The sequence below is a fragment of the Oncorhynchus mykiss genome, chromosome 17, assembly GCF_013265735.2.
Source record: "Oncorhynchus mykiss isolate Arlee chromosome 17, USDA_OmykA_1.1, whole genome shotgun sequence".
NCBI lineage: Eukaryota > Metazoa > Chordata > Actinopteri > Salmoniformes > Salmonidae > Oncorhynchus > Oncorhynchus mykiss.
In genome coordinates, this window is record NC_048581.1 from 43,052,680 (window position 1) to 43,080,514 (window position 27,835).

The 27,835-nt window shown below is 45.4% G+C and overlaps 3 protein-coding genes across 3 annotated transcripts in view; all 3 read right to left on the bottom strand.

Annotated features, from left to right (window-relative positions):
- LOC110493923 (sulfotransferase 6B1) overlaps positions 1-15,210 on the bottom strand; it is a 41,537-nt gene extending 26,327 nt beyond the window's left edge. Inside the window, 1 exon segment of the mRNA XM_036949910.1 lies at positions 15,168-15,210. The gene's annotated coding sequence lies outside the window, so the exon portion shown is untranslated.
- A 375-nt stretch (positions 15,211-15,585) lies between these two features.
- LOC118940429 (histone H2B) lies at positions 15,586-16,156 on the bottom strand. The gene has a single exon (XM_036949911.1). It carries the CDS (start codon positions 16,100-16,102, stop codon positions 15,728-15,730), a length of 375 nt encoding a protein of 124 aa, XP_036805806.1. The 5' UTR covers positions 16,103-16,156; the 3' UTR covers positions 15,586-15,727.
- A 476-nt stretch (positions 16,157-16,632) lies between these two features.
- Positions 16,633-27,552, bottom strand: LOC110510949 (histone H4). Its single transcript, XM_036949912.1, has 5 exons — positions 26,983-27,552; positions 26,235-26,245; positions 25,197-25,203; positions 22,177-22,526; positions 16,633-17,019 (listed from the first exon to the last, which is right to left on the bottom strand). The coding sequence occupies exons 1-5, from the start codon at positions 27,273-27,275 to the stop codon at positions 16,694-16,696; spliced, it is 987 nt and encodes a 328-aa protein (XP_036805807.1). The 5' UTR covers positions 27,276-27,552; the 3' UTR covers positions 16,633-16,693.
- Between the last annotated feature and the right edge of the window lie 283 nt (positions 27,553-27,835).

Genomic DNA, 27,835 nt, shown 5'->3' on the forward strand with positions numbered 1-27,835 from the left:
GTATCACAACTAAAGTAGCATAAATAACTAAATTAAGCAAATAGGAGGAACAGTTTATTTGTTAACCCCTCTACACAGAATAGCCGCATGTACGCACTTCCTTTGAAATCGTTTGGAGAAAATATCCTTTCAATTTTATTGAGCTATGTTCAATTGTATTCTTCATAATATAATAAAATATATATATGCCACGGAATTCTAAGCAAATCTTGTCTGCTAAATAAATGAGTGTAGTCCACAGCCATATGGCATAGCTGTATCAGGCAGGGCCTAACATAAGAACAACTCAGAGTATGCTATTCTGTTCTTCTGAAATAGACTACAATTTCTTCATGTCATCTTTCTTTAGACCTATCTAAAATAGATAATGGATTTGTTGTGATGGGGTAGGCTACATTACATTGATTTATTAGTCTTTTGGAAATGTAGAGGTTCCATTGGTCTGCATCAGTGGCTTGTAGGCTATGCGTGGAAGCCAGGAGATTCTAAAACGTATTTATGCTAATTATGTATGTGTATTTATCCTAATTAAAAGGTAATTTACCGTGAGACTGGCAGTTACTTGCTTGACATTCACCAGCTGACAAAATTGTATGATCTATACACAATTCCTGGAAGCTGAAAATGTCCCAGTTCTTCCATTGCCTACATACTCACCTGTCACCCCCTGACCGTAGAGATCCTTTTCATTCTCTATTTGGTTAGGTCAGGGTGTGACTAGGGTGGGCAATCTATGTTTTCTATTTCTTTGCTGGCCTGGTATGGTTCCCAATCAGAGGCAGCTGTCTATAGTTGTCTCTGATTGGGGATCATATTTGGGAAGCCTTTTCCCACCTGTTGTTTGTGGGATCTTGTTTTTGTGTAGCTGCCTGTGAGCAGCCCAGCCCAGAACATCACGTTGCATTTTCTTCTGTTTGTTTTTGGTGAGTTGCATATTTATTAAACATGTGGAACTCTAAGTATGCTGCGCCTTGGTCCATTCCTTCAGACGATCGTGACATCACCAGACATGTCACTCATTGAGCATGCCTGGGATGTTTTAAAGTATCTGTGACCAACAGATGGATATCTGTGTTCCCAGTCATGTGAAATCCATAGATTTGGGTATTTTGAATATATTTAATTTGACTGATTTTCTTATATGATTTGTAACTGTAAGGGGTGCGTCACTGGTGGCAGCGAAGTCAGACGTAGGAGAGCAGAACTGGGTAATAACCGGAGCAGTTATATATATATATATATATATATAACCACCGGCATCCAGAATAATAAAGAATGGGTACAAATCCCATCGCCCACCAGACAACAATGTGCACAAGCACTTACAACAAACAATACCACACAAAGACATGGGGGGAACAGAGGGTTAAATACACAACACATAATGAGGGAATGAAAACCAGGTGTGTGGGAAAACAAGACAAAACAAATGGAAAATGAAAAATGGATTGGCGATGGCTAGAAGACCGGTGACGTCTACCTCCGAACACTGCCCGAACAAGGAGAGGAACCGACTTCGGGAGAAGTCGTGACAGTAACATATTTGAAATTGTTATTTGTTGGGTTTTTATTATTGTTCAGTATTTTAATGATATGTGTACGCTACTGTCTAATATTTGACTCAATATACACACAGTGGTCAGTTATTAGGTATACTACCCCGTTCAAGAAAATATTTAGCTCCTGCAGACAGTGAGTTCCGTGACCGTGGCTTGCTATGTAAAGCAGGTATAGAGGCATTTAGTTACTGTTCGATTGAACATTAGAATGGGCAAAACGAGTGACTTAAGCGATGTTGAGTGTGGTATGATCGGCGGTGCCAGGCACGCCAGTTCCAGTATCTCTGGGCTTTTCTCACATGATAATCTCTAGGGTTTACAGAGAATGGTGCGACATCCGGTCAGTGGTAGTCCTGTGGATGAAAACAACTTATTGATGAGAGAGGTCGAAGGAGAATGGCAAGAATCGTGCAAGCTAACTGGCGGGCCAAAACAGACAAATAACGGCACAGAGTGACATCTCGGGAACGCATAACTTGTCAGTCCTTGACAAATGTATGGGCTATTGCAGCAGACAACCACACCGGGTTCCACTTGTATCAGCTAAAAACAAGAAGCTGCTCCAGAGGGCACGTGGTCACCACCACTGGCCTGAGGAGTGTAAAAACATTGCCTGGTCCAACAAATCCCGATTCTTGTTGTGTCATCCTGATGGCTGTCAGGATTTAGCATACGCATCATGAGTCCATGGCCTGGTGTCAATGGTACAGGTTGGTGGCAATGGTGTAATGATGAAGGGAATGTTTTCCTGGCACTAGTTAGGTCCCTTAATACCATTTGAGCAGTGTTTGAATTTCACACCTTGTAGAATCCATGCCTCAAAGAATTCCGGCTGTTCTGAATCCAGGTACTAGATGGGTGTACCTAATAAACTGGTCACTGAATGTTTTTCATGATGGGTAACGTGCGCAAATGATTTAGTGAATTATTGTAGCCATATGTGAGAAGACTCAGTAGTCAACTTGGATAAAGTCAGCTTTTTTCAGCTTCAAAGCACGCAAACTTCCTATCAGAGTTTCAGTGCCTGTGCCAGGAGTGGTAAGACATGGTTGAGAGCAATGAAAGTTTTGCAGACCCAGTTTTGGCCTTGATCAATGCTTTTGATCAAATCAAAGACAATTCTTCAAAACTAACATCAGCAATGCATGTTTTGACTGATATGGCACTTCAACTATTTCAACACATTTTAGGATTTTTAATGAATTTATTTGCAAATTATGGTGGAAAATAAGTCTTTGGTCACCTACAAACAAGCAAGATTTATGGCTCTCACAGACCTGTAACTTCTTCTTTAAGAGGCTCCTCTGCCCTCCACTCATTACCTGTATTAATGGCACCTGTTTGAACTTGTTATCAGTATAAAAGACACCTGTCCACAGCCTCAAACAGTCACACTCCAAACTCCACTATGGCCAAGACCAAAGAGCTGTCAAAGGACACCAGAAACAAAATTGTAGACCTGCACCAGGCTGGGAAGACTGAATCTGCAATAGGTAAGCAGCTTGGTTTGAAGAAATCAACTGTGGGAGCAATTATTAGGAAATGGAAGACATACAAGACCACTGATAATCTCCCTCGATCTGGGGCTCCACGCAAGATCTTACCCCGTGGGGTCAAAATGATCACAAGAACGGCGAGCAAATATCCCAGAACCACACGGGGGGACCTAGTGAATGACCTGCAGAGAGCTGGGACCAAAGTAACAAAGCCTACCATCAGTAACACACTACGCCGCCAGGGACTCAAATCCTGCAGTGCCAGACGTGTCCCCCTGCTTAAGCCAGTACATGTCCAGGCCCATCTGAAGTTTGCTAGAGAGCATTTGGATGATCCAGAAGAAGATTGGGAGAATGTCATATGGTCAGATGAAACCAAAATATAACTTTTTGGTAAAAACTCAACTCGTCATGTTTGGAGGACAAAGAATGCTGAGTTGCATCCAAAGAACACCATACCTACTGTGAAGCATGGGGGTGGAAACATTATGCTTTGGGGCTGTTTTTCTACAAAGGGACCAGGACGACTGATCCGTGTAAAGGAAAGAATGAATGGGGCCATGTATCGTGAGATTTTGAGTGAAAACCTCCTTCCATCAGCAACGACATTGAAGATGAAACGTGGCTGGGTCTTTCAGCATGACAATGATCCCAAACACACGGCCCGGTCAACGAAGGAGTGGCTTAGTAAGAAGCATTTCAAGGTCCTGGAGTGGCCTAGCCAGTCTCCAGATCTCAACCCCATAGAAAATCTTTGGAGGGAGTTGAAAGTCCGTGTTGCCCCAAAACATCACTGCTCTAGAGGAGATCTGCATGGAGAAATGGGCCAAAATACCAGCAACAGTGTGTGAAAACCTTGCGAAGACTTACAGTAAACGTTTGACCTCTGTCATTGCAAACACAGGGTATATAACAAAGTATTGAGATAAACTTATGTTGTTATTGACCAAATACTTATTTTCCACCATAATTTGCAAATAAATTCATAAAAAATCCTACAATGTGATTTTCTGGATTTCTTTTCTCATTTTGTCTGTCGTAGTTGAAGTATACCAATGATGAAAATTACAGACCTCTCTCATCTTTTTAAGTGGGAGAACTTGCACAATTGGTGGCTGACTAAATACACTGCTCAAAAAAATAAAGGGAACACTAAAAATAACACATCCTAGATCTGAATTAATGAAATATTCTTATTAAATACTTTTTTCTTTTCATAGTTGAATGTGCTGACAACAAAATCACACAAATTATCAATGGAAATCAAATTGATCAACCCATGGAGGTCTGGATTTTTAGTCACACTCAAAATTAAAGTGGAAAACCACACTACAGGCTGATCCAACTTTGATGTAATGTCCTTAAAACAAGTCAAAATGAGGCTCTGTGGTGTGTGTGGCCTCCACGTGCCTGTATGACCTCCCTACAATGCCTGGGCATGCTCCTGATGAGGTGGCGGATGGTCTCCTGAGGGATCTCCTCCCAGACCTGGACTAAAGCATCCGCCAACTCCTGGACAGTCTGTGGTGCAACGTGGCATTGGTGGATGGAGCAAGACATGATGTCCCAGATGTGCTCAATTGGATTCAGGTCTAGGGAACGGGCGGGCCAGTCCATAGCATCAATGCCTTCCTCTTGCAGGAACTGCTGACACACTCCAACCACATGAGGTCTAGCATTGTCTTGCATTAGGAGGAACCCAGGGCCAACCGCACCAGCATATGGTCTCGCAAGGGGTCTGAGGATCTCATCTCGGTACCTAATGGCAGTCAGGCTACCTCTGGTGAGCACATGGAGGCTACCATGGGTAAGCACAACCCCCACCTGTGGACGTCGGGCCCTCATACCACCCTGCTGGAGTCTGTTTCTGACCGTTTGAGCAGACACATGCACATTTGTGGCCTGCTGGAGGTCATTTTGCAGGGCTCTGGCAGTGCTCCTCCTGCTCCTCCTTGCACAAAGGCGGAGGTAGCGGTCCTGCTGCTGGGTTGTTGCCCTCCTACGGCCTCCCCCACATCTCCTGATGTACTGGCCTGTCTCCTGGTAGCGCCTCCATGCTCTGGACACTACGCTGACAGACACAGCAAACCTCCTTGCCACAGCTCGCATTGATGTGCCATCCTGGATGAGCTGCACTACCTGAGCCACTTGTGTGGGTTGTAGAATCCGTCTCATGCTACCACTAGAGTGAAAGCACCGCCAGCATTCAAAAGTGACCAGAACATCAGCCAGGAAGCATAGGAACTGAGAAGTGGTCTGTGGTCCCCACCTGCAGAACCACTCCTTTATTGGGGGTGTCTTGCTAATTGCCTATAATTTCCACCTGTTGCCTATTCCATTTGCACAACAGCATGTGACATTTATGGTCAATCAGTGTTGCTTCCTAAGTGGACAGTTTGATTTCACAGAAGTGTAATTGACTTGGAGTTACATTGTGTTGTTGAAGTGTTCCCTTTATTTTTTGAGCAGTGTATATATATTGATTTTGCAAGAACTTCTTTGTGGTTGTAATATCGCAAATGGAAATGGCAGTTTCACCACTAAGGATTCCAGCTTTAACCTACAAATATTGTCTATCATTTTTTAAGTATACATTTCATTATATTAAAAAAAAAAAAATCCATGTTCGAATGAAATATTCCTTCCTGCAACCCGCCTCACGGATCTTCTATTTTTTTAGACCTTATAATTGGAATCTACATCAACAGCTAGCCAGCTAATTAGCTACTTGCGATTTAGTTATTGTTAGCCACTGCTAGCGGTCTTTACCTTTAGCTCAGACACCAGACGCTTTAGCCCGGATAGCCTGGATAACTTACTACCTACCTCATCCCCATATTTGTTTTGGTTTTTCTGCTCTTTTGCACACCGGTACTTCTACTTGCCCATCCTCATCTGTACATATATTACTCCAGTATAAATTGCTAAATTATAATTACTTTGCCACTATTGGCCTATTTATAGCCTTACCTCCTTACTATATTTGCACACACTGTATACAGATTTTTCTATTGTGTTATTGACTGTACGTTTGTTTTTCCCATGTGTAACTCTGTTGTTTTTGTCGCACTGCCTTGCTTTATCTTAGCCAGGTCACAGTTGTAAATGAGAACTTGTTCTCAACTGGCCTACCTGATTAAATTAAGGTAAAATAAATAAAATAGCAAGCCACCCCGGGCGGCGTAAGCGGCACACAGCAATTTACCGCGTGCTAGTGAACACGAGCTGTAATCTTACATCTGATATCTAATCTTAAACATAAACATTAGCGACTAGTTAGGGGTTTTCTGGGACAAGCGACCACAAAAAATCTGCCTAGTATGTTGTGTCTCAAAATCCACGTATGTTTTATGGCTACTTTTATGATACGATCTGTAAAACATTTGAGCAACAATATACATTTTGACCACACATTCATCCAGTCACAATTTACGACTTTGAGGAGGAAACGGCAACGGTGTTTGAATCCGAAAGTGTGGCAAGTGAAGTGTGTGATAATGAATGTAACATAGTGAAATCAAAGAACGGAACAAAACAAGCGAAAGTTGTAGTAGAAGACACGGACTAGTCCGAATAATGCATTTCTTCTTGGGCTGTGTTTTTTGTGCAAATAGTCTGGGTAGCCATTTGACAAGATGTTCATGAGTTTTTTGGCTTGGGGGAAGAAGCTGCTTAGAAGCCTCTTGGTCCTAGACTTGGCGCGCCGGTACTGCTTGCCGTGTGGTAGCAGAGAGAACAGTTTATGATTAGGGTGGCTGAAGTCTTTGACAATTTGTAGGGCCTTTCTCTGACACTGCCTGGTATAAAGGCTCTCGATGGTGCAGCTGTAGAACCTTTTGAGGATCTGAGGACCCATGCCAAATCTTTTCAGTCTACTGAGGGGGAATAGGTTTTGTCATGCCCCATTCACGACTGTCACGGTGTGCTTCGACCATGTTAGTTTGTTGGTGATGTGGATACCAAGGAACTTGAGCGCTCAACCTGCTCCACTGCAGCCCCGTCGATGAGAATGGCGGCGTGCTCGGTCCTCTTTTTACTGTAGTCCACAATCATCTCCTTTGTCTTCATCACGTTGATGGAGAGGTTGTTGTCCTTGCACCACACGGCCAGGTCTCTGACCTCCTCCCTATAGGCTGTGTCGTTGTTGTCGGTGATCAGGCCTACCACTGTTGTGTCATAGGCAAATTTAATGATGGTGTTGGAGTCGTGCCTGGCAGTGCAGTCATGAGTGAACAGGGAGTACAGGAGAGGGCTGAGCACGCACCCGAGGGGCCCATGTTGAGGATCAGCGTGGCGGGTGTGTTGTTACCTACCCTTACCACCTGGAGGTGGCCCGTCAGGAGGTCCAGGATCCAGTTGCAGAGGGAGGTGTTAAGTCCCCGAGTCCTTAGCATAGTGATGAGCTTTGAAGGCACTATGGTGTTGAACGCTGAGCTGTAGTCAATTAACAGCATTCTCACATTGGTGTTCCTTTTGTCCATGTGGGAAAGGGCAGTGTGGAGTGCAATAGAGACTGCATCGTCTGTGGATCTGTTGGGGCGGTATGCAAATTGGAGTGGGTCTAGGGTTTCTGGGATGATGGTGTTGATGTGAGCCATGACCAGCCTTTCAAAGCACTTTATGGCTACAGACATGAGTGCTACAAGTCAGTAGTCATTTAGGAAAGTTAGCTTAGTGTTCTTGGGCACAGGCACTTTGGTGGTCTGCTTAAAACTTCTTTGGGATAGGGGGTGTGCCCAAAAGCATGCCCAAAATAACCTGCCTGTCACTCAGGCCCAGAAGCTAGGATAGGCATATAATTGGTAGATTTAGATAGAAAACATTCCAAAGTTTCTAAAACTGTTAAAATTATGTCTGTGAGTATAACATAACTGATGTGGCAGGCAACACCCCGAGGACAAACCATCCCCTCAAAAAAACAATTTCACCTTACCACTGTTTTCAATGGCTAGTACTATAATTATAAGGCCAAGTTCTCAAAAATTGCAGTTCCTATGGCTTCCACTAGATGTCAACAGTCTTTAGAAAGAGTTTCAGGCTGTTTTTTTTTTAAATTACCCAGAAATTGTAGTTTTTGTAGGTGACTCCCATTTTGGCTGTAGTGTTTCCAAGCGAGTGGAGGAAAGAGCGTTCTTTCTTATTTATTTTCGGTGTCATGAAGTTGCCCTCTTTGGGTACAGCGAGTACCATCCCCCTCTCTCTGTCTCCTACAACTAGGCTGCTGTGGTCAGAGAGGTCGTAAATTCCGGGAGGAGATTATCTCCTCATGGCCACAGTATAGAGACATAGTGAATTTTCATAGAGAACAAAGGAATTTCTTCCACCTCACAGAACTTCAGGTCCGAATCACATTTATGTTCTGGAGAAGGTATGAAATATCGGTGAAGAATCCAGCTACAAACTGGTCCGTTTGGTGTAATTTTGGGGGGCTCATGGAAGACGGTGCGGCCACATTACCATAACGCTGTTTATATAATAGGCTCAGATATGAGGTTTACATCTAATTGTTGTATAAGATGAATGAGTGAGGATGATACTGTTTGTAAAATTGTGCAATGTGATTTTGGACTGTTTAATGAAGGAAACTCCAATTCCCTTTTGAGGTTAACTAAATCAGAGGACCACCAATGAGCCCAGTTAGGGCCGGGCATCCTGGGACAGGCCCTTTTTTGCAGCCCCCGAATAAAACCCCAACTTTGAGAATTTCTCAACAGACCATGTTTCCCTCAATTACGAGAGGACAAAGGTTGCAGACCAGACTGCTGAATCTTTGAACCATACCACATGGTTAAACTCTTAGTCTATCGATACCGACAGAATAAGAACAAGTCTTTGATAGTAATTACTAGTCTGCAGCTAGGAATTCGGTATCATTGAACGCAAAGAACGACAACCGCCTAAACATCTATCCATAACGACATGAATGAATGTCACTCTGAACTATCTATTCTAACCAGAGAGAGAGATGGACAATTCTACAAAAGAAACAAACTTTTCAGCAGAGATCCCAATGACACACTGAGCGTAAATATATATATTGATTGCAATTGTTCCCAAATAAGTGAGCGTTCATGTGCAAAGGATTAGCATTTCAATGGTTATAATTATCAACTGTGTGTTGTCTTATCTCAGCTGACCCCCACTCCCCTTTTGTTTAACAAGCCGCCATGCCGGTTTAGCCCACTAGGGCACATTCTCCTATCATTTCTTGCAACCATATTTACTTTGTTTGTGTGTGCACTTCTGTGATTGTTTAGTTAGTTAATAAATAATTTAAGAAAATGGATGTATGGCTGACTCATAGTGAAGACTGGGTTTGTGCAGATAACCAACGATTGACGACGTTTGGAATGAGACTAATGTGAGGTAAAATAAATAAATCATTAATTCAGAAGACTATTGATCAGATATGAAAATATCTGAAAAGTTATATTAGGAAAATTATAACTTTGTAATCAGAATATTTTCCTTGGTGCCCCGACTTCCTAGTTAATTAGTTACATGATTAATCAGTTTAATGGTGTAATACTAATTACAGAGAATATTTAATAAAAACTAAAAGTCTTCAGTTAATGATAGTAAAGACACGACACCGGTATCATTTATTTGCATATTAGGATACCTAAAGTTTGATGATAAACGTTGTTTGACTTGTTTTTTTAAAGGTTTATTAGTAATGTTTGGGATTCATTTGGTATGCATTTTGAGGGAGGAAACTGGATGGAATATTGACTGATGCATGCCAGCTAAACTGATTTTTATTATCGAACAAAATGACCATTTGTGATGTAACTGGGACTGGGACTGACTTTCTTGTCGCACCTGCCTGGTTGAAATATGTTTTTCATGTGTTGGTATGTGGGGCGCTGTCCTCAGATAATCGCATGATTTGCTTTCGCCGTAATGCCTTTTTGAAATGTGACATGGCGGCTGGAATAACAACAAGTTAAGCTTTATTTTGATGTATTACACTTGTATTTTCATGAATGTTAAATATTTATAGTAAACTAATTTGAATTTGGCTCTCTGCAATTTAACTGAATGTTGTTGAGTTGTTCCGCCATTACAGACTCGGACAGGGAGAGGTTGATAATGTCAGTGAAGACACTTGCCAGTTGGTCAGCTCATGCTCACAGTACATGCTAAAATGTTAATTGTAACTCCACATTAACACCCTCTAATGTGTTTATGCTTTGTGTATTCCAAAACAAATATTCCAACAGAGATGAAGTGATATAAAGTTGATTATAAACTGGGTGGTACTAGCCCTTAATGCTGATTGGCTGACAGCAGTGGTATATCAGACCGTATACCACGGGAATGACCAAACATTTATTTTTACTGCTCTTTACGTTCAACAGAACAGTCTGCAGTCTAGGCAAAATGTAACGCCCTGGCCCAGAGCTAAGTACAGTCCAATGTTATCCACTGACTGGGTTCGAACCAATCCTTTGTGTGTGTGTGTTGTAGTCAGCCTCTACTTCCCCCCAGCATTTCAGAACCATGTCAAAGTCAGCCATGATCTGAGGAAAGTGAGGGACGCTGAGGAGTTACATGACATACAGTACAAGGCTGGGTTGTAAATAATAAATCCTCAAAAGAAATAAAATGTTATCTATTTCAATGACTTAAATAAACCGAGAAGTAGAAGCTATTTATTCCCAAAGTTTTTCAATGTCTTTGAAATGGAAATTTTTGAAATGCCTTCAATTGAAATTGACCCCAGCCCTGTTTCAAATGTTTACAGTAGGAAAGCTAGTATTTTCTTTGCCAAACATTCAGAGTGGGTTAGTAAGACAGACTCAAGCTGAGTAGAGAACAGATAAATAATCATTTCAAACAGAACCAATGAAGCAGGCAAAAACACAGGAAATGATATGGTGTTAATTTACATTATAATGCTAATTCAGTAATACATTCATCTAATCTAACATATGACAAGTCTACGCAGCAAAACACTATAGAAACTGTCAGCCATGAAGCTTAGTAGTGAGAGGGTAGTGTAGGGATTGCATGCTATCAGAGGACATAAGTGTTAGGAGTGTTTTAGGGGAGAGTTGAACTAACCGACTGAAGACAGTGAGTCAGCAGCGCCACATCAGTGGAGCCAAAGCAATATAGAAGCAAGAGGATACAGCACAGTAGCTTGGTTTGCTTACTGGGTTAGATAATACATGGCATGCAACATTGACATGTTGAACTTGCCAATAATGTAATAAAATATTAAATTCCAATGTTTTTAATCCATTAAAAATGATATTTTCAAAGGAAATATTGTAGTAACTAAGCGAAAGGTCCTTTGCCAATAGCTTTTCATAGACTTTGTCCTCATAGGATTGTATACCCACAGGTCATAAATGGTCAGTCCACACATAGTAGTCAGCCATAAAATAAAGGCCCTCCACACAGCCTTTTAGAGCTAATCACCTCTCTACTCTCAACAAGATAGCTTAAGATAGAGGCATCAAACTGATAGATTGAGTTGTAGTCTCAGGATGTGTTCCCATTGTAGGTTTCCGAGCACCGTAAGTCCACCTGCTGTTGCGTTGTGCTCGCATAGCCTATAGACCAGGGGTATTCAAATATTACCCTACGAGGTTTGGAGGCTGCAGGTTTTCTGTTCTACGGATAATGAATTCCACCCACCCGGTGTCCCAAGTCAAAATAAGTCCCTGATTAGAGGGGAACAATGAACAAATGCAGTTGAACTTGGTTTGAGGTCCAGAGTGTAGTTTGTGAGCTCTGGACTATGGGCCTTCTGTGTACATGTATGTGTTGGTTTCTCTTTACTCGTGTCATCTTCAGCTTGACTGTCAGTGTATTTGATACAGGTCAAATAGTTGACAGAAAATAATTTTGGGTTACAGCATCAGCTCACCCAAACTCTCACTGATGATGAGAGTACTCTGTGCTTTTGCAGCCTTAACAGTAATTATGTTAACAGAGCGAGTCTCTCTGCACTGTCTCGTCTACTGAAACGCAATTGAATTAAGATGAAGCAGCTGTACAGAGTCCATTACGAAAGAAACTCTGACTGTGTAAAAAAACGGAGATATGAAGCTATACTATCCTATCATTGGTACTGGATCTGGAAGTGTACGGTGCTACATTATATTGAATGATCCCTGTCTACTGTGCTACATAGTTTTGCCTGGTCTCTTTCAGAGAGTCATGGAGCTAGAAGCAAGATGCAGTGCATCATGAGCCAATATATGTTGACAAGGCAGGTTAGAAAAACAAGGTGCGGTGGCAAAAACATAATCTGACACCATGTCATCATCAATGTCCCGTGATAACATGGTGGCAACATAATGTGTGTGGCTATTAGTTAAAATGGCATTCTTCACCATCATGGAATCCTAAACCCTTACAATGGGTAATGAAGAAATATTTTCTGTATGGCGTTGGAAGGTGTACGATTGCCAGCCCCACCAGCGCATGCCCCTTCTACAGGCAATAGAGGAGGCTTGTGTAGATATCGATTAGGTGTAATGCCAGGGCTGGATACGACACTTCAGGTGATATTTTCCACAATGCATCGCTCCAGACATCGCATGTGACGTGATGAAGTCTTCTTGTCGGACTGACAAAGGTGGCGAGATGTATGAAAAGATATGTAACTTATTTGTTTGATAGCACAAATGTTTTTTTTTTTTTCCTATTGCGGTTGTTGTTTTAGGATTGTTAGAACACTGGGGAAATTATTGGTATTGAGTGTGTTATGTTTGGAATACACATCCATAATTTACACATTTTGATACCTGTGTTTATTTCGGTTTGCAACATGTATTAGAAAACTTCCTTTCAAACTGCTATGCCCTGCACACAGGAAAAACCTGTGTTTGTAAATTTATATGATCAGTGCGTAGGTGGTGCTTTGTGTGCTGATTCAAATGATGGTTTGTGTTTACTGTATGGATGCAAAAACACTTTTTTGTGAAGAGGTTGAAGAGTTTAGCAAGAATGGATTGTTTTAGCAAGAGATGTATAATGTTTTGGTTGTTAGTGTGTAGAGATGAAAAAAGAAATAGCCTATAGTTTCAAAGATTGTGCCTGAGCAAGCCAGAAAAGAAACGGTAATATACTGTTTCGCAAGAGTGGTGAGGAAGCTAATTTGAAGTATACATTTGTTTATGTAATATACTTTTGCAACTACAATATGATTGATATTGACTGCATTAACGTGTAATTTATCCTTCATGTAGTCACATGCATGTGACTGATTTTTGGGTAACACTCCACTTGCTACACCAAAGCCTACTGTGATCCTCTTGTAGCCACATATCAATTGTTAGGCAGTTTGAAGACTGTTAAAGTGCCTTGTTGGCATGGTCAGTATTATGACCTATCATAAATTAGGCAACTGTGTTTTAAAGGCCATTATAGGCACAAGTTATAGTTCAGGCTACTTGAATACAAGCCATGTCAAGCTTATATGAAGTAGTGAGTAAATAAGAATGATAAATACATGAAAGGTCACATTGGGCTCATGCTATTTCAAAAGCCTATAACTTACCATACTGGGATAAAGTTACCCAGTGAAGTGTGCTGGTTGTCGAGAAGCCATTTTATGAAGAAGTGCACATGTGAAGTTACGTCCAGGTCTTTCAGGCAAATTACTTGCAGGTGTTCACACCAATGTGTGTAGTTGTGTGAATAGATTAGAAATGGTAAATAGTTGGGTGAAAAAGGATGCTATCAGGTCTTCACAGACTGGACTGTAAAAGTAAAGGCTAAATCTTAACTGAGCTTTCAAGCATTTGCGCTCTAGAGCTGCATTTACACAGACAGGGTAAAATGTCCCCTCACCCCACTAATTGGTATTGTCTTCAATCAGCTCAGGTTTGTATTAATGCCATATTGAGGTTTTCAGGTGGTGTCCTACATGAATGATGGTTTTGTTCCTGAAACTTGACAATGATTTAAAATGTCACAGATACATTTGAAGAAAATATGTAACTAATGTGCAGCTCCAAAATACTACTCTCATGAGTCATTGGGAAATAGACTTTCAACCAATAGAGGCAACTGTTTCAGGCTGGCAGGTGTTCACCATGTGGAGGTAATGAATGTGAAATGGTAGGTTAATCATGCTTAGAAAAGGTGTATATGTGATGGTGTGTAAACAGAAAAGTATTCCATCAAATGTGAAAGGAAAGTAAAGGAGTGTTAGCCTACTATTTACTAAGCATTTGTTCGGTTCCCCAGGTAGGATAGGATGGGAAATCTTCTATGAGAGTTTTATGGGGACGGTGAGAAGTAATTTAAGTTGGTATAGATACGGTGGTTATTTGTCATGGGAAATTATCTCAAGTGATTGAAGGCAGATCAGGCTAAGAGTAGTAAACTCTTCCATCCTGGGGATCTCCCTACTCTTGCTGTAACTATTATTGAAAAGGTAAAATAAATAGGGTATTGATGTCTCAATAATATTTGGTGGCATTGATCTGTAGCTTAGTAGTAGTAGTATAGAGTCAATAAAATACTTTACAAAGCATCAAGGTATTCTCAAACAGACAAAGGGAGATGTAGCCATTTTATGTAGTATAATCAGACAGTACTACTTACAACAGCATCTAGGGTTAGATGTTAACCAGGCATTGGCAAAAGCGCTAGGACATGGGTGAAAAGTTAAACATTCAGTGTGTAAATAGCAAAAAAGCTAGGTTTTAATGCCCCCAAAACCAAAAAGTTAATAGTAAGAGAAAATATGTCAGGGGTAAGAAATGGTTAACCCAAGAGATTGGGAGGCAACAGAACGATTAGCTCTACCTGATAATTAATTACACCCACCTGTTGTGTCACACCTAAACGATTCCATGATTAGAGAGGGATAATGAGCAAATGCAGGTGAAACGGGTTGGTGCTCCAGAGGTGAGTTACAGGGTAGGAGTTAGTGAAATGGTGAACTAATCCATGGGAGACATACGTGTTGAAAAAGGAAAAGACATAAAACCACTGCAAAGAAGCCTATACAGTCTAGTAGAGGTGTCTTTGGTGGACGGTGTTGCTCAGAAGTGGTTCCACCTGTAGTGGTGTTAAGTCATAGGCATAGAGGAGTTAGAAAAGCGGCACGTACTTTGACGTGAAGGGCCAAAGTAGTTGAGCTCACCTTGTCTCTGAGCAGGCAGAGAGAGAGAGAGAGAGATCGCAGTCCTTCCTCGCTTGACTCCGCAGCGTGACTCACTCGTGCCGGTCTTTGTGTCTGTGGGTCTTGGTGTCTGGCTGTGCGGCCGGCGCTATGGAGGCTGGCGCCCCATGTGCTTGTCCGCCCTGATATAGGCCTAGAGAGAGAGAGATTTGGAGCCTCTTCTTCTCTCTCCTCCTCCCTCTTGTACAGGTGTGTGTAAGGGATGTGAAACGGCTAGTTTCAATCGGTGACGTCACTTGCTCTGAGACTGTTGTTGATGATGTGTGCAGAGGGTCCCTGGTTCGGCCTAAAGTTATACTGTTACACAGGCTCCAGTCATCGGAGCACGAGTGGAATCCCACTCACTGTGTTATACTACCATGCACACATTCCTACCCTGTTCATGTCAGCATCATTTATTCCCTCTCCCCCCTTTTTGACATGTCCTCCACACACACACATATGGATTTGCTTTTTTCACTGACAGGTTGGGTGGCTCTTAAAAGAGCCTTTGGGTTACTACAGCACTCCAAATGGGCTGTTTACTTGGAGCTGGTGTACTTGGTCACGGCCTTGGTGCCCTCGGACACTGCGTGCTTGGCCAGCTCTCCGGGGAGCAGCAGGCGCACTGCGGTCTGGATCTCCCTGGAGGTGATGGTGGAACGCTTGTTGTAGTGGGCCAGGCGAGACGACTCTCCGGCGATACGCTCGAAGATGTCGTTCACGAACGAGTTCATGATTCCCATGGCCTTGGAGGAGATGCCGGTATCGGGGTGGACCTGCTTCAGGACTTTGTACACGTAAATGGCGTAGCTCTCCTTCCTCGACTTTCGGCGTTTCTTGCCGCCTTTCCCTGCGGTCTTGGTGACGGCTTTCTTGGAGCCCTTCTTGGGCGCGGACTTTGCTGGCTCGGGCATGATGCTGATGTCTCGCTGCTTCTCACAAACGAATGAGGGGGTGGAGAGCCCTTTCCCTCTTATGAAGACGAAGCTAAGCTAATTCGCCGGCCGTGGACACACCCCTGCTTTCTCATAGGCGCCCCTGCCATTTGCCCAGTGGAGCTGAGCGCGCATAAGAGCCTTCCACTCAGAGGCTTGCTTCCCTAACAAAGACCATAGCCTATGCTCTGTCACTGGTGGGGAATGGTGTGTTTCCAAAAAAGTCCTACAATGGCTAGAAATAAGGCCCCCCTTTTTGGTACTTGGTGGGGATTTCCCAGCCGTGGTGCCTCAGTAATACGACTGTACGCAAAGCCTGCACTGAACATAGCCTCCTGTCACGAATACTCCCTCCCTGTCCACTCAAGAGTGGCTCATGGTTTAATACGACTGTACGCAAAGCCTGCACTGAACATAGCCTCCTGTCACGAATACTCCCTCCCTGTCCACTCAAGAGTGGCTCATGGTTTCCTACGATAATGGATTTGACCCTTTTGAAGCGGATGTGGGTGGCTCTTAAAAGAGCCTTTGGGTTCAAGTCGGGATGTTGACGTTCCGAGAAGAGTGCGTTTAACCGCCGAAACCGTACAGGGTGCGTCCCTGGCGTTTCAGAGCGTAGACCACGTCCATGGCCGTAACGGTCTTCCTCTTGGCGTGCTCGGTGTAGGTGACGGCGTCACGGATCACGTTCTCAAGGAACACCTTCAGGACACCGCGGGTCTCCTCGTAGATCAGCCCGGAGATACGCTTCACGCCGCCACGGCGAGCCAGACGGCGAATGGCGGGCTTGGTGATTCCCTGGATGTTATCGCGGAGAACCTTACGGTGACGCTTGGCGCCTCCTTTTCCGAGTCCCTTGCCGCCTTTACCTCTTCCAGACATCGTGTGTTCACTAGCTGAGTTCAAGTGAATTAATGACGTAATTTTCGGTGCTCGGTGCTCTTATTATCTGCGTTTGGTGGACCTGATTGAAGCCAGTGGCACAGAAAGCGCGCGCTTTTGCCTGGCCTCTGCTGCAAAGGGGAGGGCGTTCGTTCTAGGGAACTATGGAGGAAGAAGAAATCAAAGCTACTTGCATGCGCGGGAAACACACTCAAATACTGAGCTATGTTGAACACAAGGCCCAACTGTGATGTCCCACTCTTCACATTGATTGGTGTTGTTCTTGTTGTTGTTGTTGTTGTTGCGCCTGATTCAACTCTTTCAATCAGCTGTGCCTCTCCAGGGCTTCAACAAAAATGCCTACTCTACCCCTGCCTGGAGTTGGGAAACACTGAACTAGTAGGATTCAACCCACTGCAGTTGCCAGTCACACCTAATAGAGATAGGCGTTAAAAACCTCAAATAGTGTCACAAGTACAAAGGAGAAACGAAGTGGCACAAACGGGAAACAAATACACAAGGAATGCCACAAATCCTAAGGGGTCCGTAATGTCACCTCAGCAGTCATGTAGCTCTTGAAGGCCATGTAATAACGTCATTCTTCTTTTTCTTCCCTAGACATGATCCAGGTGGCCATGGGACGGGTGGTGATACCTCTGCAAGCTGAAATGCAGTAAAACATTCCTCAGACACCCACCCAACACACACACAATAAAGGGATCATTTTCCTATGCGTACAGAGGTGATAGGGATGTGCAAATATTGTATGGTACTTTTTTCAAAAAACAATAACATAGCCTTATATTACGGAAATAGTGGTATGAGGTGGATCCTTTATAGGCCAGAGAGCCTCAGATGTTGCATTGAATGATCTCAACAGGTCATTTCAAAGGGGACAAATGAGGCCCAAGGGCACATACTGGCGATTGACCAATCGGTGCAGTTGATTCACATCTCAGATGTGACTAGGTATCATCTTACAACTTATTGTTGCCACAATTGTCTCTTACATGTACTTAGTGGCTGCCGGCCCTCGGTTTAGTACATCGAGCAACAGAGGTTGCCTTTTAGGAGAACGACTGACAAGCGTTCAACTAGCTGGGATGCAACTAGTGTCATCAAAGCACTTTGTCATAGCAAGTTAGAAGAAATAGGTTAAGGTTACGAAAAGGCTTAGGCTTACCCCAAATGCCACGTCCGTTCGTAGCTGTACTCCGTGTAGGCACAACAAGTCATCACACAGAGAGCACACTTGAAGCACAACTGCACTGCCTGGAAGGCCGCAACGGACTGAATTGGAATCCCTCAAACAGCACGCTAACTACATTCCGCTTTATGATGTCACAGTCAGCCCCTCGGAACACTGGTCCTCAACAATCTCAAACACCTTGGATACCCAAGCCAAACATTCTCGAATCACTCACATTCACAAATCAACCAGGGAGAAGAAGGCTGCCAGGAATTGAATGCTGAAAAGCTAACCTCCTTCACAGAGCAACATCATAGGACTGGGAGTTTGTGTTCAACAGCTTACGTTCCCCTATTATCAAGGGCTTAGTTCCTCTATAGGCTGCAGTGCAGATACTTCACATGCAGAGTACAACAACAAATAACAGAGGGCCTGTTACCACACCCTATAGGCTAGGAGTTGAACTTGGACCACAATGACATTGGTAGTAATTAGCCTGCAGCATAAATGACAGCTCCCTAACGGGGACATAAAGTGGAAATGGAAGTGCGACACATAGAGGAAAAGTCCTAATCCTAATCAAATAGACACATTTATTTGTTTATTCTTTTTTTTATTTCACCTTTATTTAACCAGGTAGGCAAGTTGAGAACAAGTTCTCATTTACAATTGCGACCTGGCCAAGATAAAGCAAAGCACTTCGACACATACAACGACACAGACTTACACATGGAGTAAAACAAACATACAGTCAATAATACAGTATAAACAAGTCTATATACGATGTGAGCAAATGAGGTGAGATAAGGGAGGTAAAGGCAAAAAAAGGCCATGGTGGCAAAGTAAATACAATATAGCAAGTAAAACACCGGAATGGTACATTTGCAATGGAAGAAATGTGCAAAGTAGAAATAAAAATAATGGGGTGCAAAGGAGCAAAATAAATAAATTCATTAAATACAGTAGGGAAAGAGGTAGTTGTTTGGCCTAAATTATAGGTGGGCTATGTACAGGTGCAGTAATCTGTGAGCTGCTCTGACAGTTGGTGCTTAAAGCTAGTGAGGGAGATAAGTGTTTCCAGTTTCAGAGATTTTTGTAGTTCGTTCCAGTCATTGGCAGCAGAGAACTGGAAGGAGAGGCGGCCAAAGAAAGAATTGGTTTTGGGGGTGACTAGAGAGATATACATACACCTGTTTAGCAGATGTCGGAAATGCTTGTGTTACTAGCTCCAACAGCACAGTCAAGTCTAACAAGTAATATCTAACCATGTTCCAACATTCCACACAATACACCCAAATGCAATTGGAATACATCAATATATGGACGAGCAATGTCAGACCGTCCGTAGACTAACATACCTTACAATACAATACTTTATATATCCACATGACATGAGCTATGCAAACCACCTCCACGTTAGGAATGTGCCCAGTGATATCTAACAAAAACACACACCTCCGTGGAACCCACATGGCAAGACAGGAAGGAAGACATGCAGGAGTGCTCATGAAGAAGACCGGAATCATCTCCAATCAAGTGAACAATGTCAAAGGAATAGGGCAAGTCATATAGATAGGGAGGCATTTCACCGCCACCCGCTGGACCACAAGTCATTTTGCCAACACTGGCTCATCATTCAAAGCCACATAGGGAGGGATCTTAACACCACCTGCTGGATCAGAAGTGCCACTCACAATGGCCACACAGACCATTTCTCCCTCAACCTGATGCAATTGTCACAACAAGTATGTGCTCAAAATCAAACATTAACTACAACAGATCATCAAATAGGCAAACACATGCTCATGTAGAGTACCTCAAATTATACAGTTACTTTGTCACCAAACCTAATCTGTCATTCATCTACAAATACATGCTCTTCTAAAGCCACAATGCAATGTTCACATGGTACATTTCATTTCTTACAATCTATGTCACTATTACTTCATTTGACTGCTCTTAAATCATATTCACTTAACCCTTTTCTTCACCTGCTGATTTTCTGCTGCTTTTGTCTCTTGCAGATTTGGACGTCATGTGAATCTATGTTTCTCAAGTATCAAAAGAGAGAAAATGAAAAACGGAATGCTACTTTTCTCTCTAGCCTAGTGCACTCTTTATCTGTAAGCTCCCCTACTGGTGTAGGTAGCTCCAAAAAAAGGTACAGATGCCATAGAACCTGATCTCGACGACCACATTTTACACCAATGCACCCCGACAATCGGTTGGTGGTCGGGAATCAAGTGGATGATTCTGGGACCAATTACAGGATAGGGGTGAGGGGTGTACTGAACTGTGCCTATAGCATGTCAAAAATCCCTCCAACGGGAAATAGGCCTTGGCAAATGGCCAGGGGCGCTGTCCTTTTCAGCACCACGGAGCTCCCCTATTACCTGTCTCATGAGTGAAGATGCAACAGCAGACAATTCCTGCTCTTTTGTCCTGCAATGACACACTTTAGCCGTGTCATTGCTGCATTTAACTGGCAGCCTGTATTTAGGGCCTTTACTTTGTCGTATCATTTGGTCAAGGGGTTTCGATTCGTCAGCAAATCTTCTTTGAAAAATGAACTAAATCCCACATCAGAAGTCGACTTCAAATCACGCCAAAGACACACGACTCTACTCAACCGGAGTCAATAGTATCAAATATTCTGCACTGTGAAGGTGTCATGTGCTGAGCCATTTAGTTCCTATGAAGCCTATTTACGAAGCCAATGCAGCAATCACCACGTACCTGCCTGCATTGGTGATTGCTATTCTGTAATTGGTCAACTACTAATAGGGCAATCATCCCGGCAGCTTCGTAACAGCTGTTTTGCAAGCCCTTGACGATTACATCTATTGATTCCTGCTGTCCTGATACCTTTTCTCTTAAGGGATCTCGGATCTAGTCTAAAGGCCTATCAATGGGTATGGCATTGGAATATTCAATCGCACACTGAATTCATCCCACTAAATACATTCCTTTCATTTCTCCATTTATTCCACCATATCGAAACAACTTACCTATGCACGCACACAAACAAGCACAGAAGGGCGACTTAATAATATCACGTCTAATTTGGTGGCCTACAACATTTCCTGTACCTTCAACCACAACGTTGGTAACAATTTTTTTCGACCACCTTTCACTTGCGCCGGACAGAGATATATCATTTTACTTTCAATAGCTTAGTCAGTCGCATGAATTATGGGGTGCACACAGCTAACGTTGTAATGATCGGATCAAAACATGGATTTTTGGGGCCATCGAGGAATGTCACATGGCCCAGAAATCATTGAATGGCCATTTTCACAAAGGAATAGACAGACTCTAGCATGTTACATTCCAAGAGCAATTGGAATCGAAAAAACACAACGTGCCCCACTTGGGGACCCGAGGACCGAGTTTGGGAAACGCTGGCCTGAAGATCAAATACCAATAGGGAGCCACTATGACGTGCTCACACGCTGACAGTACCCGCGTTTAACCACTAGATGGCCTCCGTGCTCCACGGTAAACTTTTCCCCTCTCATCAGCGGCACTGCAACATGGGACTTTCAAAGTCAGTTGTTCTTAGCTACATAGTGACCATTTTTGACACTTTTTGCCCTATATCATTACTATCACTCATTACTGCTAGTGTATTTTTCCCCTCTTCTACTCTAGGCATACATCTAATCACATATAGAGAGCGTTATTGAAACGACTCAAGTCAGTTAAGAACCAACTCTTATTTACAATCACGGCCGGTGGTGATACAGCCTGGAATCGAACCACGGTCTGTAGTGACTCGAGAACAGGGAACATACACGGTGGGAAAGGGGCGTGTACAAATGGAACAATTGTGCCTTTTTGACTGAAATATGGAGGTGGCTCTTAAAAGAGCCTTTGGGGGATTTTGGAGATCAGGTCATCGTTTATGCGCGCTCTCCGCGAATACGACGGGCCAGCTGGATGTCCTTGGGCATGATGGTCACCCTCTTGGCGTGGATGGCGCACAGGTTGGTGTCCTCGAACAGGCCGACCAGGTAAGCCTCGCTTGCCTCCTGCAGGGCCATCACTGCGGAACTCTGGAAGCGCAGGTCGGTCTTAAAGTCCTGGGCAATTTCTCGCACCAGGCGCTGGAAAGGCAGTTTGCGGATCAGCAGCTCAGTGGACTTCTGGTAACGACGGATCTCTCTAAGAGCCACGGTGCCGGGCCTGTAACGGTGAGGCTTCTTCACGCCGCCGGTGGCCGGGGCGCTCTTGCGCGCAGCCTTGGTGGCGAGCTGCTTCCTGGGTGCTTTGCCACCGGTGGATTTGCGAGCGGTTTGCTTGGTTCTGGCCATGGCGCTAGCTAGCTTCCTTCTTTCACAGTCGGAGTATAGCCTCAAAATGCCTATGTGAAGTTTATAAAGCCGGCAGCGGCGTCTGCTCATTGGTCACCATCTCCGCACCGCCCTGATTGGCCCGTTGCGGAGGCCTCCTCCGCCGCCCATTGGACGGGAGGCTCGGCCTCTCCGTGCCGCCCCAAAATGCAACCCCCACCCTCGCCGAGGCGCGCTTGGGTCTTTTGTTAGGGCCGCGAGCAACGTTACATTTTACGCGCAATAATGCTCTCATTCGAGCCTACTAGTTGTTATCCTTCATTTAGGCCTCATGTGGGCACTTGATACGGTGCCGTGTATATGTGTGTGTGTATCTAACAAACACGCCAAATAGTTGGCCAGGCATAGAAAGGACACTTTGCGCTTTTGTTGAGCTAGGTGGTTGGCTCTTAAAAGAGCCTTTGGGGGTTGAGTAGTCAAGTTGCAGCCGCACCAGCGATTTTACTTGGCTTTGACGGCCTTCTCAGTCTTCTTGGGGAGCAGCACTGCCTGGATGTTGGGCAGAACACCACCCTGAGCGATGGTCACGCCGCCAAGCAGTTTGTTCAGCTCCTCGTCGTTACGGACTGCCAGCTGCAGGTGACGGGGGATGATACGAGTCTTCTTGTTGTCACGGGCAGCGTTTCCGGCCAACTCCAGGATCTCAGCAGTCAGGTACTCGAGCACTGCGGCCAGGTACACTGGTGCGCCAGCGCCCACACGCTCGGCGTAGTTGCCTTTACGCAGCAGCCTGTGCACACGGCCCACGGGGAACTGGAGCCCGGCACGGGATGAACGTGTCTTTGCCTTCGCCCTGGCCTTGCCTCCGGTTTTGCCTCTTCCGCTCATATTGGTAGCTTCAGTATGTCACAGAAAGTCTGAATGAGCCGCTGGCCACCTCGAGAGCCTTACTTATACCTCGCCACAAAAGCCATCGATTGGCCACCGGACCGGTGTGGCCTTATCCAATTGGAGTGAGGGAGGGACAGACAGACAGGCAGTCAGCCCTAAGCCCGCCCCCACCCACCCGCAGGCAGGCAGGCAGCAGAGTGACGAGGGCTAGGCTACTCTGTTTCCCTCCGACTTTTGTGACTTTTTCACGTTGGCGGGAGCGCCAAAGTGACTACTCAAATCACTGAAACATGTATCAATCAATTCGAGAGTGGCTCATAATACCAATGGCTGCTGTCCAACCCACTATAGTATGTATGCTTCTTATTATCAGGATCAATGTGACATGCCAATTCTAACACATCACAACAATGTTGACTGGTGAGGGTGCTGCACTCTTGAGTGACAAATGTAAAGCCATTTAGCCACTCGAAAATGTGGTGCGTAAAAGTCATTCATTTCATTTCTTTTGCACCACGGGTAGGTAGGTGGAATGGAATGACATGCGCTTTTATGGAAAGAGGTGGGTGGCTCTTAAAAGAGCCTTTTGTGGTAACAACATGTGTCGAGTAGAAAGAACACTGTTTGTAATAGGTTTACTTCTTCTTGGGGGCTGCCTTCTTGGCCTTGGCCGCCTTGGGCTTGGCGGCTTTGGGCTTCGCTGCCTTGGTAGCCTTCTTGGGGCTCTTGGCCGCTTTCTTGGCCGCTGCGGCGGGCTTCTTCACCTTCTTTGGGCTCTTGGCGGCCTTTTTGGGTGTAGCGGGCTTCTTGGCCTTCTTGGGGGACTTCTTTGCGGCCACGGCCTTCTTGGCTGCTACCTTCTTGGGCTTCTTGGCGGCGGCGGGCTTCTTGGCGGCCACCTTCTTAGCTTTGGGGGCTGCGGCTTTCTTGGCGGGCTTCTTTGCCTCGACGGCCTTCTTGTTGAGCTTGAAGGAGCCGGAAGCACCGGTGCCCTTGGTCTGGACCAGGGTGCCCTTGGTGACGAGGCTCTTGACGGCGATCTTGACACGGGAGTTGTTCTTCTCCACGTCGTAGCCGCCTGCCGCCAGAGACTTCTTGAGCGCGGCCAGGGACACGCCGCTCCTCTCCTTGGAGGCGGACACCGCCTTGACGATGAGCTCGCCTACGCTGGGTCCCGCTTTCTTGGGCTTGGCTGCTGCCTTCTTCTTGGGTGCCTTGGCCGGCGCGGCGGCGGCGGGTGCTGGTGCGACTTCTGCCATGTCTGTCGTTCGGTCCGGTAAACACACACACTTACAACACTACGGTAGTCTGTGAGGAGGAGTACTTTGCTGTAGACGCTGCTCTGCGCTATTGAAGCTCCACACCGTGCAGGGGGCTGGCCTTAAACGCGACATGAGAACCATGTAGACTCAAGCCACCCAGCTCGGCTTCTCCGGGCTGGCCAAATGCTCTTTCACTTGTGTTTTCTGGTCGCCAATATCGGGCCAAAAGTCACCGACGGAGCCGTGTTTTTGGCCCAAAAGCGAACGGCCCAGCGAGCAGACTTGTGTCCGTTCAGAATAAAGTCATGTGGGCTGCAGAAGCCCCGTGCATTTTGCTGCGACTCGCTCAAAACCTCACCGTTCGACTGTCGGGTGGAGCGGTGCGCACTGCTTTTCCTGTGCTATTTGTCTCCTAAATGGCCTAAAAGTGCATCCGATTGCGAGCACCATTGATTGTGGAGTGAGCCGAGATGTCTGGCAAGGGAATCAAATGGTTTGGCGTCCCCTGATGTGCTCCTTGGTGTTTTAAAGGAGAGCTCTTTTGGGGACCTTAAAACACATGCACTTGTGAGGCCTGGCTGAGACTAGTTTCACGTTGTATTCGTCATGTGTCCAGGAGGCAAACGAAATAATACACTGTCCAACGACATGCTTACTTGCACTGTGTGTGTGTGTGTGTGTGTGATGTTTTATTAGTATGAGTTTATTAGTTGGATTTGGAGCCTGTGTGTTTTCTTGTGCTAGGTAGTCTCTCTCTCTGTCTGTGTGTCTCTTTCAAAAGCGTGTCAGAGAGAGAGAGAGAGAGAGAGAGAGAGAGATAGGCTTGTGGCCTTCTCGCAGTCCTTCCTCGCTTGACTCCGCAGCGTGACTCACTCGTGCCGGTCTTTGTGTCTGTGGGTCTTGGTGTCTGGCTGTGCGGCCGGCGCTATGGAGGCTGGCGCCCCATGTGCTTGTCCGCCCTGATATAGGCCTAGAGAGAGAGAGATTTGGAGCCTCTTCTTCTCTCTCCTCCTCCCTCTTGTACAGGTGTGTGTAAGGGATGTGAAACGGCTAGTTTCAATCGGTGACGTCACTTGCTCTGAGACTGTTGTTGATGATGTGTGCAGAGGGTCCCTGGTTCGGCCTAAAGTTATACTGTTACACAGGCTCCAGTCATCGGAGCACGAGTGGAATCCCACTCACTGTGTTATACTACCATGCACACATTCCTACCCTGTTCATGTCAGCATCATTTATTCCCTCTCCCCCCTTTTTGACATGTCCTCCACACACACACATATGGATTTGCTTTTTTCACTGACAGGTTGGGTGGCTCTTAAAAGAGCCTTTGGGTTACTACAGCACTCCAAATGGGCTGTTTACTTGGAGCTGGTGTACTTGGTCACGGCCTTGGTGCCCTCGGACACTGCGTGCTTGGCCAGCTCTCCGGGGAGCAGCAGGCGCACTGCGGTCTGGATCTCCCTGGAGGTGATGGTGGAACGCTTGTTGTAGTGGGCCAGGCGAGACGACTCTCCGGCGATACGCTCGAAGATGTCGTTCACGAACGAGTTCATGATTCCCATGGCCTTGGAGGAGATGCCGGTATCGGGGTGGACCTGCTTCAGGACTTTGTACACGTAAATGGCGTAGCTCTCCTTCCTCGACTTTCGGCGTTTCTTGCCGCCTTTCCCTGCGGTCTTGGTGACGGCTTTCTTGGAGCCCTTCTTGGGCGCGGACTTTGCTGGCTCGGGCATGATGCTGATGTCTCGCTGCTTCTCACAAACGAATGAGGGGGTGGAGAGCCCTTTCCCTCTTATGAAGACGAAGCTAAGCTAATTCGCCGGCCGTGGACACACCCCTGCTTTCTCATAGGCGCCCCTGCCATTTGCCCAGTGGAGCTGAGCGCGCATAAGAGCCTTCCACTCAGAGGCTTGCTTCCCTAACAAAGACCATAGCCTATGCTCTGTCACTGGTGGGGAATGGTGTGTTTCCAAAAAAGTCCTACAATGGCTAGAAATAAGGCCCCCCTTTTTGGTACTTGGTGGGGATTTCCCAGCCGTGGTGCCTCAGTAATACGACTGTACGCAAAGCCTGCACTGAACATAGCCTCCTGTCACGAATACTCCCTCCCTGTCCACTCAAGAGTGGCTCATGGTTTAATACGACTGTACGCAAAGCCTGCACTGAACATAGCCTCCTGTCACGAATACTCCCTCCCTGTCCACTCAAGAGTGGCTCATGGTTTCCTACGATAATGGATTTGACCCTTTTGAAGCGGATGTGGGTGGCTCTTAAAAGAGCCTTTGGGTTCAAGTCGGGATGTTGACGTTCCGAGAAGAGTGCGTTTAACCGCCGAAACCGTACAGGGTGCGTCCCTGGCGTTTCAGAGCGTAGACCACGTCCATGGCCGTAACGGTCTTCCTCTTGGCGTGCTCGGTGTAGGTGACGGCGTCACGGATCACGTTCTCAAGGAACACCTTCAGGACACCGCGGGTCTCCTCGTAGATCAGCCCGGAGATACGCTTCACGCCGCCACGGCGAGCCAGACGGCGAATGGCGGGCTTGGTGATTCCCTGGATGTTATCGCGGAGAACCTTACGGTGACGCTTGGCGCCTCCTTTTCCGAGTCCCTTGCCGCCTTTACCTCTTCCAGACATCGTGTGTTCACTAGCTGAGTTCAAGTGAATTAATGACGTAATTTTCGGTGCTCGGTGCTCTTATTATCTGCGTTTGGTGGACCTGATTGAAGCCAGTGGCACAGAAAGCGCGCGCTTTTGCCTGGCCTCTGCTGCAAAGGGGAGGGCGTTCGTTCTAGGGAACTATGGAGGAAGAAGAAATCAAAGCTACTTGCATGCGCGGGAAACACACTCAAATACTGAGCTATGTTGAACACAAGGCCCAACTGTGATGTCCCACTCTTCACATTGATTGGTGTTGTTCTTGTTGTTGTTGTTGTTGTTGCGCCTGATTCAACTCTTTCAATCAGCTGTGCCTCTCCAGGGCTTCAACAAAAATGCCTACTCTACCCCTGCCTGGAGTTGGGAAACACTGAACTAGTAGGATTCAACCCACTGCAGTTGCCAGTCACACCTAATAGAGATAGGCGTTAAAAACCTCAAATAGTGTCACAAGTACAAAGGAGAAACGAAGTGGCACAAACGGGAAACAAATACACAAGGAATGCCACAAATCCTAAGGGGTCCGTAATGTCACCTCA

Bases quoted from the DNA above. Each gene is read 5' to 3' on its own strand.
- LOC118940429 (XM_036949911.1), bottom strand. From the start codon at position 16,102: ATGCCCGAGCCAGCAAAGTCCGCGCCCAAGAAGGGCTCCAAGAAAGCC.
- LOC110510949 (XM_036949912.1), bottom strand. From the start codon at position 27,275: ATGTCTGGAAGAGGTAAAGGCGGCAAGGGACTCGGAAAAGGAGGCGCC. The intron at 17,020-22,176 runs GCGCCATCCACG...ACTTGAACTCAG, and splicing joins GTTCGAGGACACCAACCTGT to CTAGTGAACACACGATGTCT.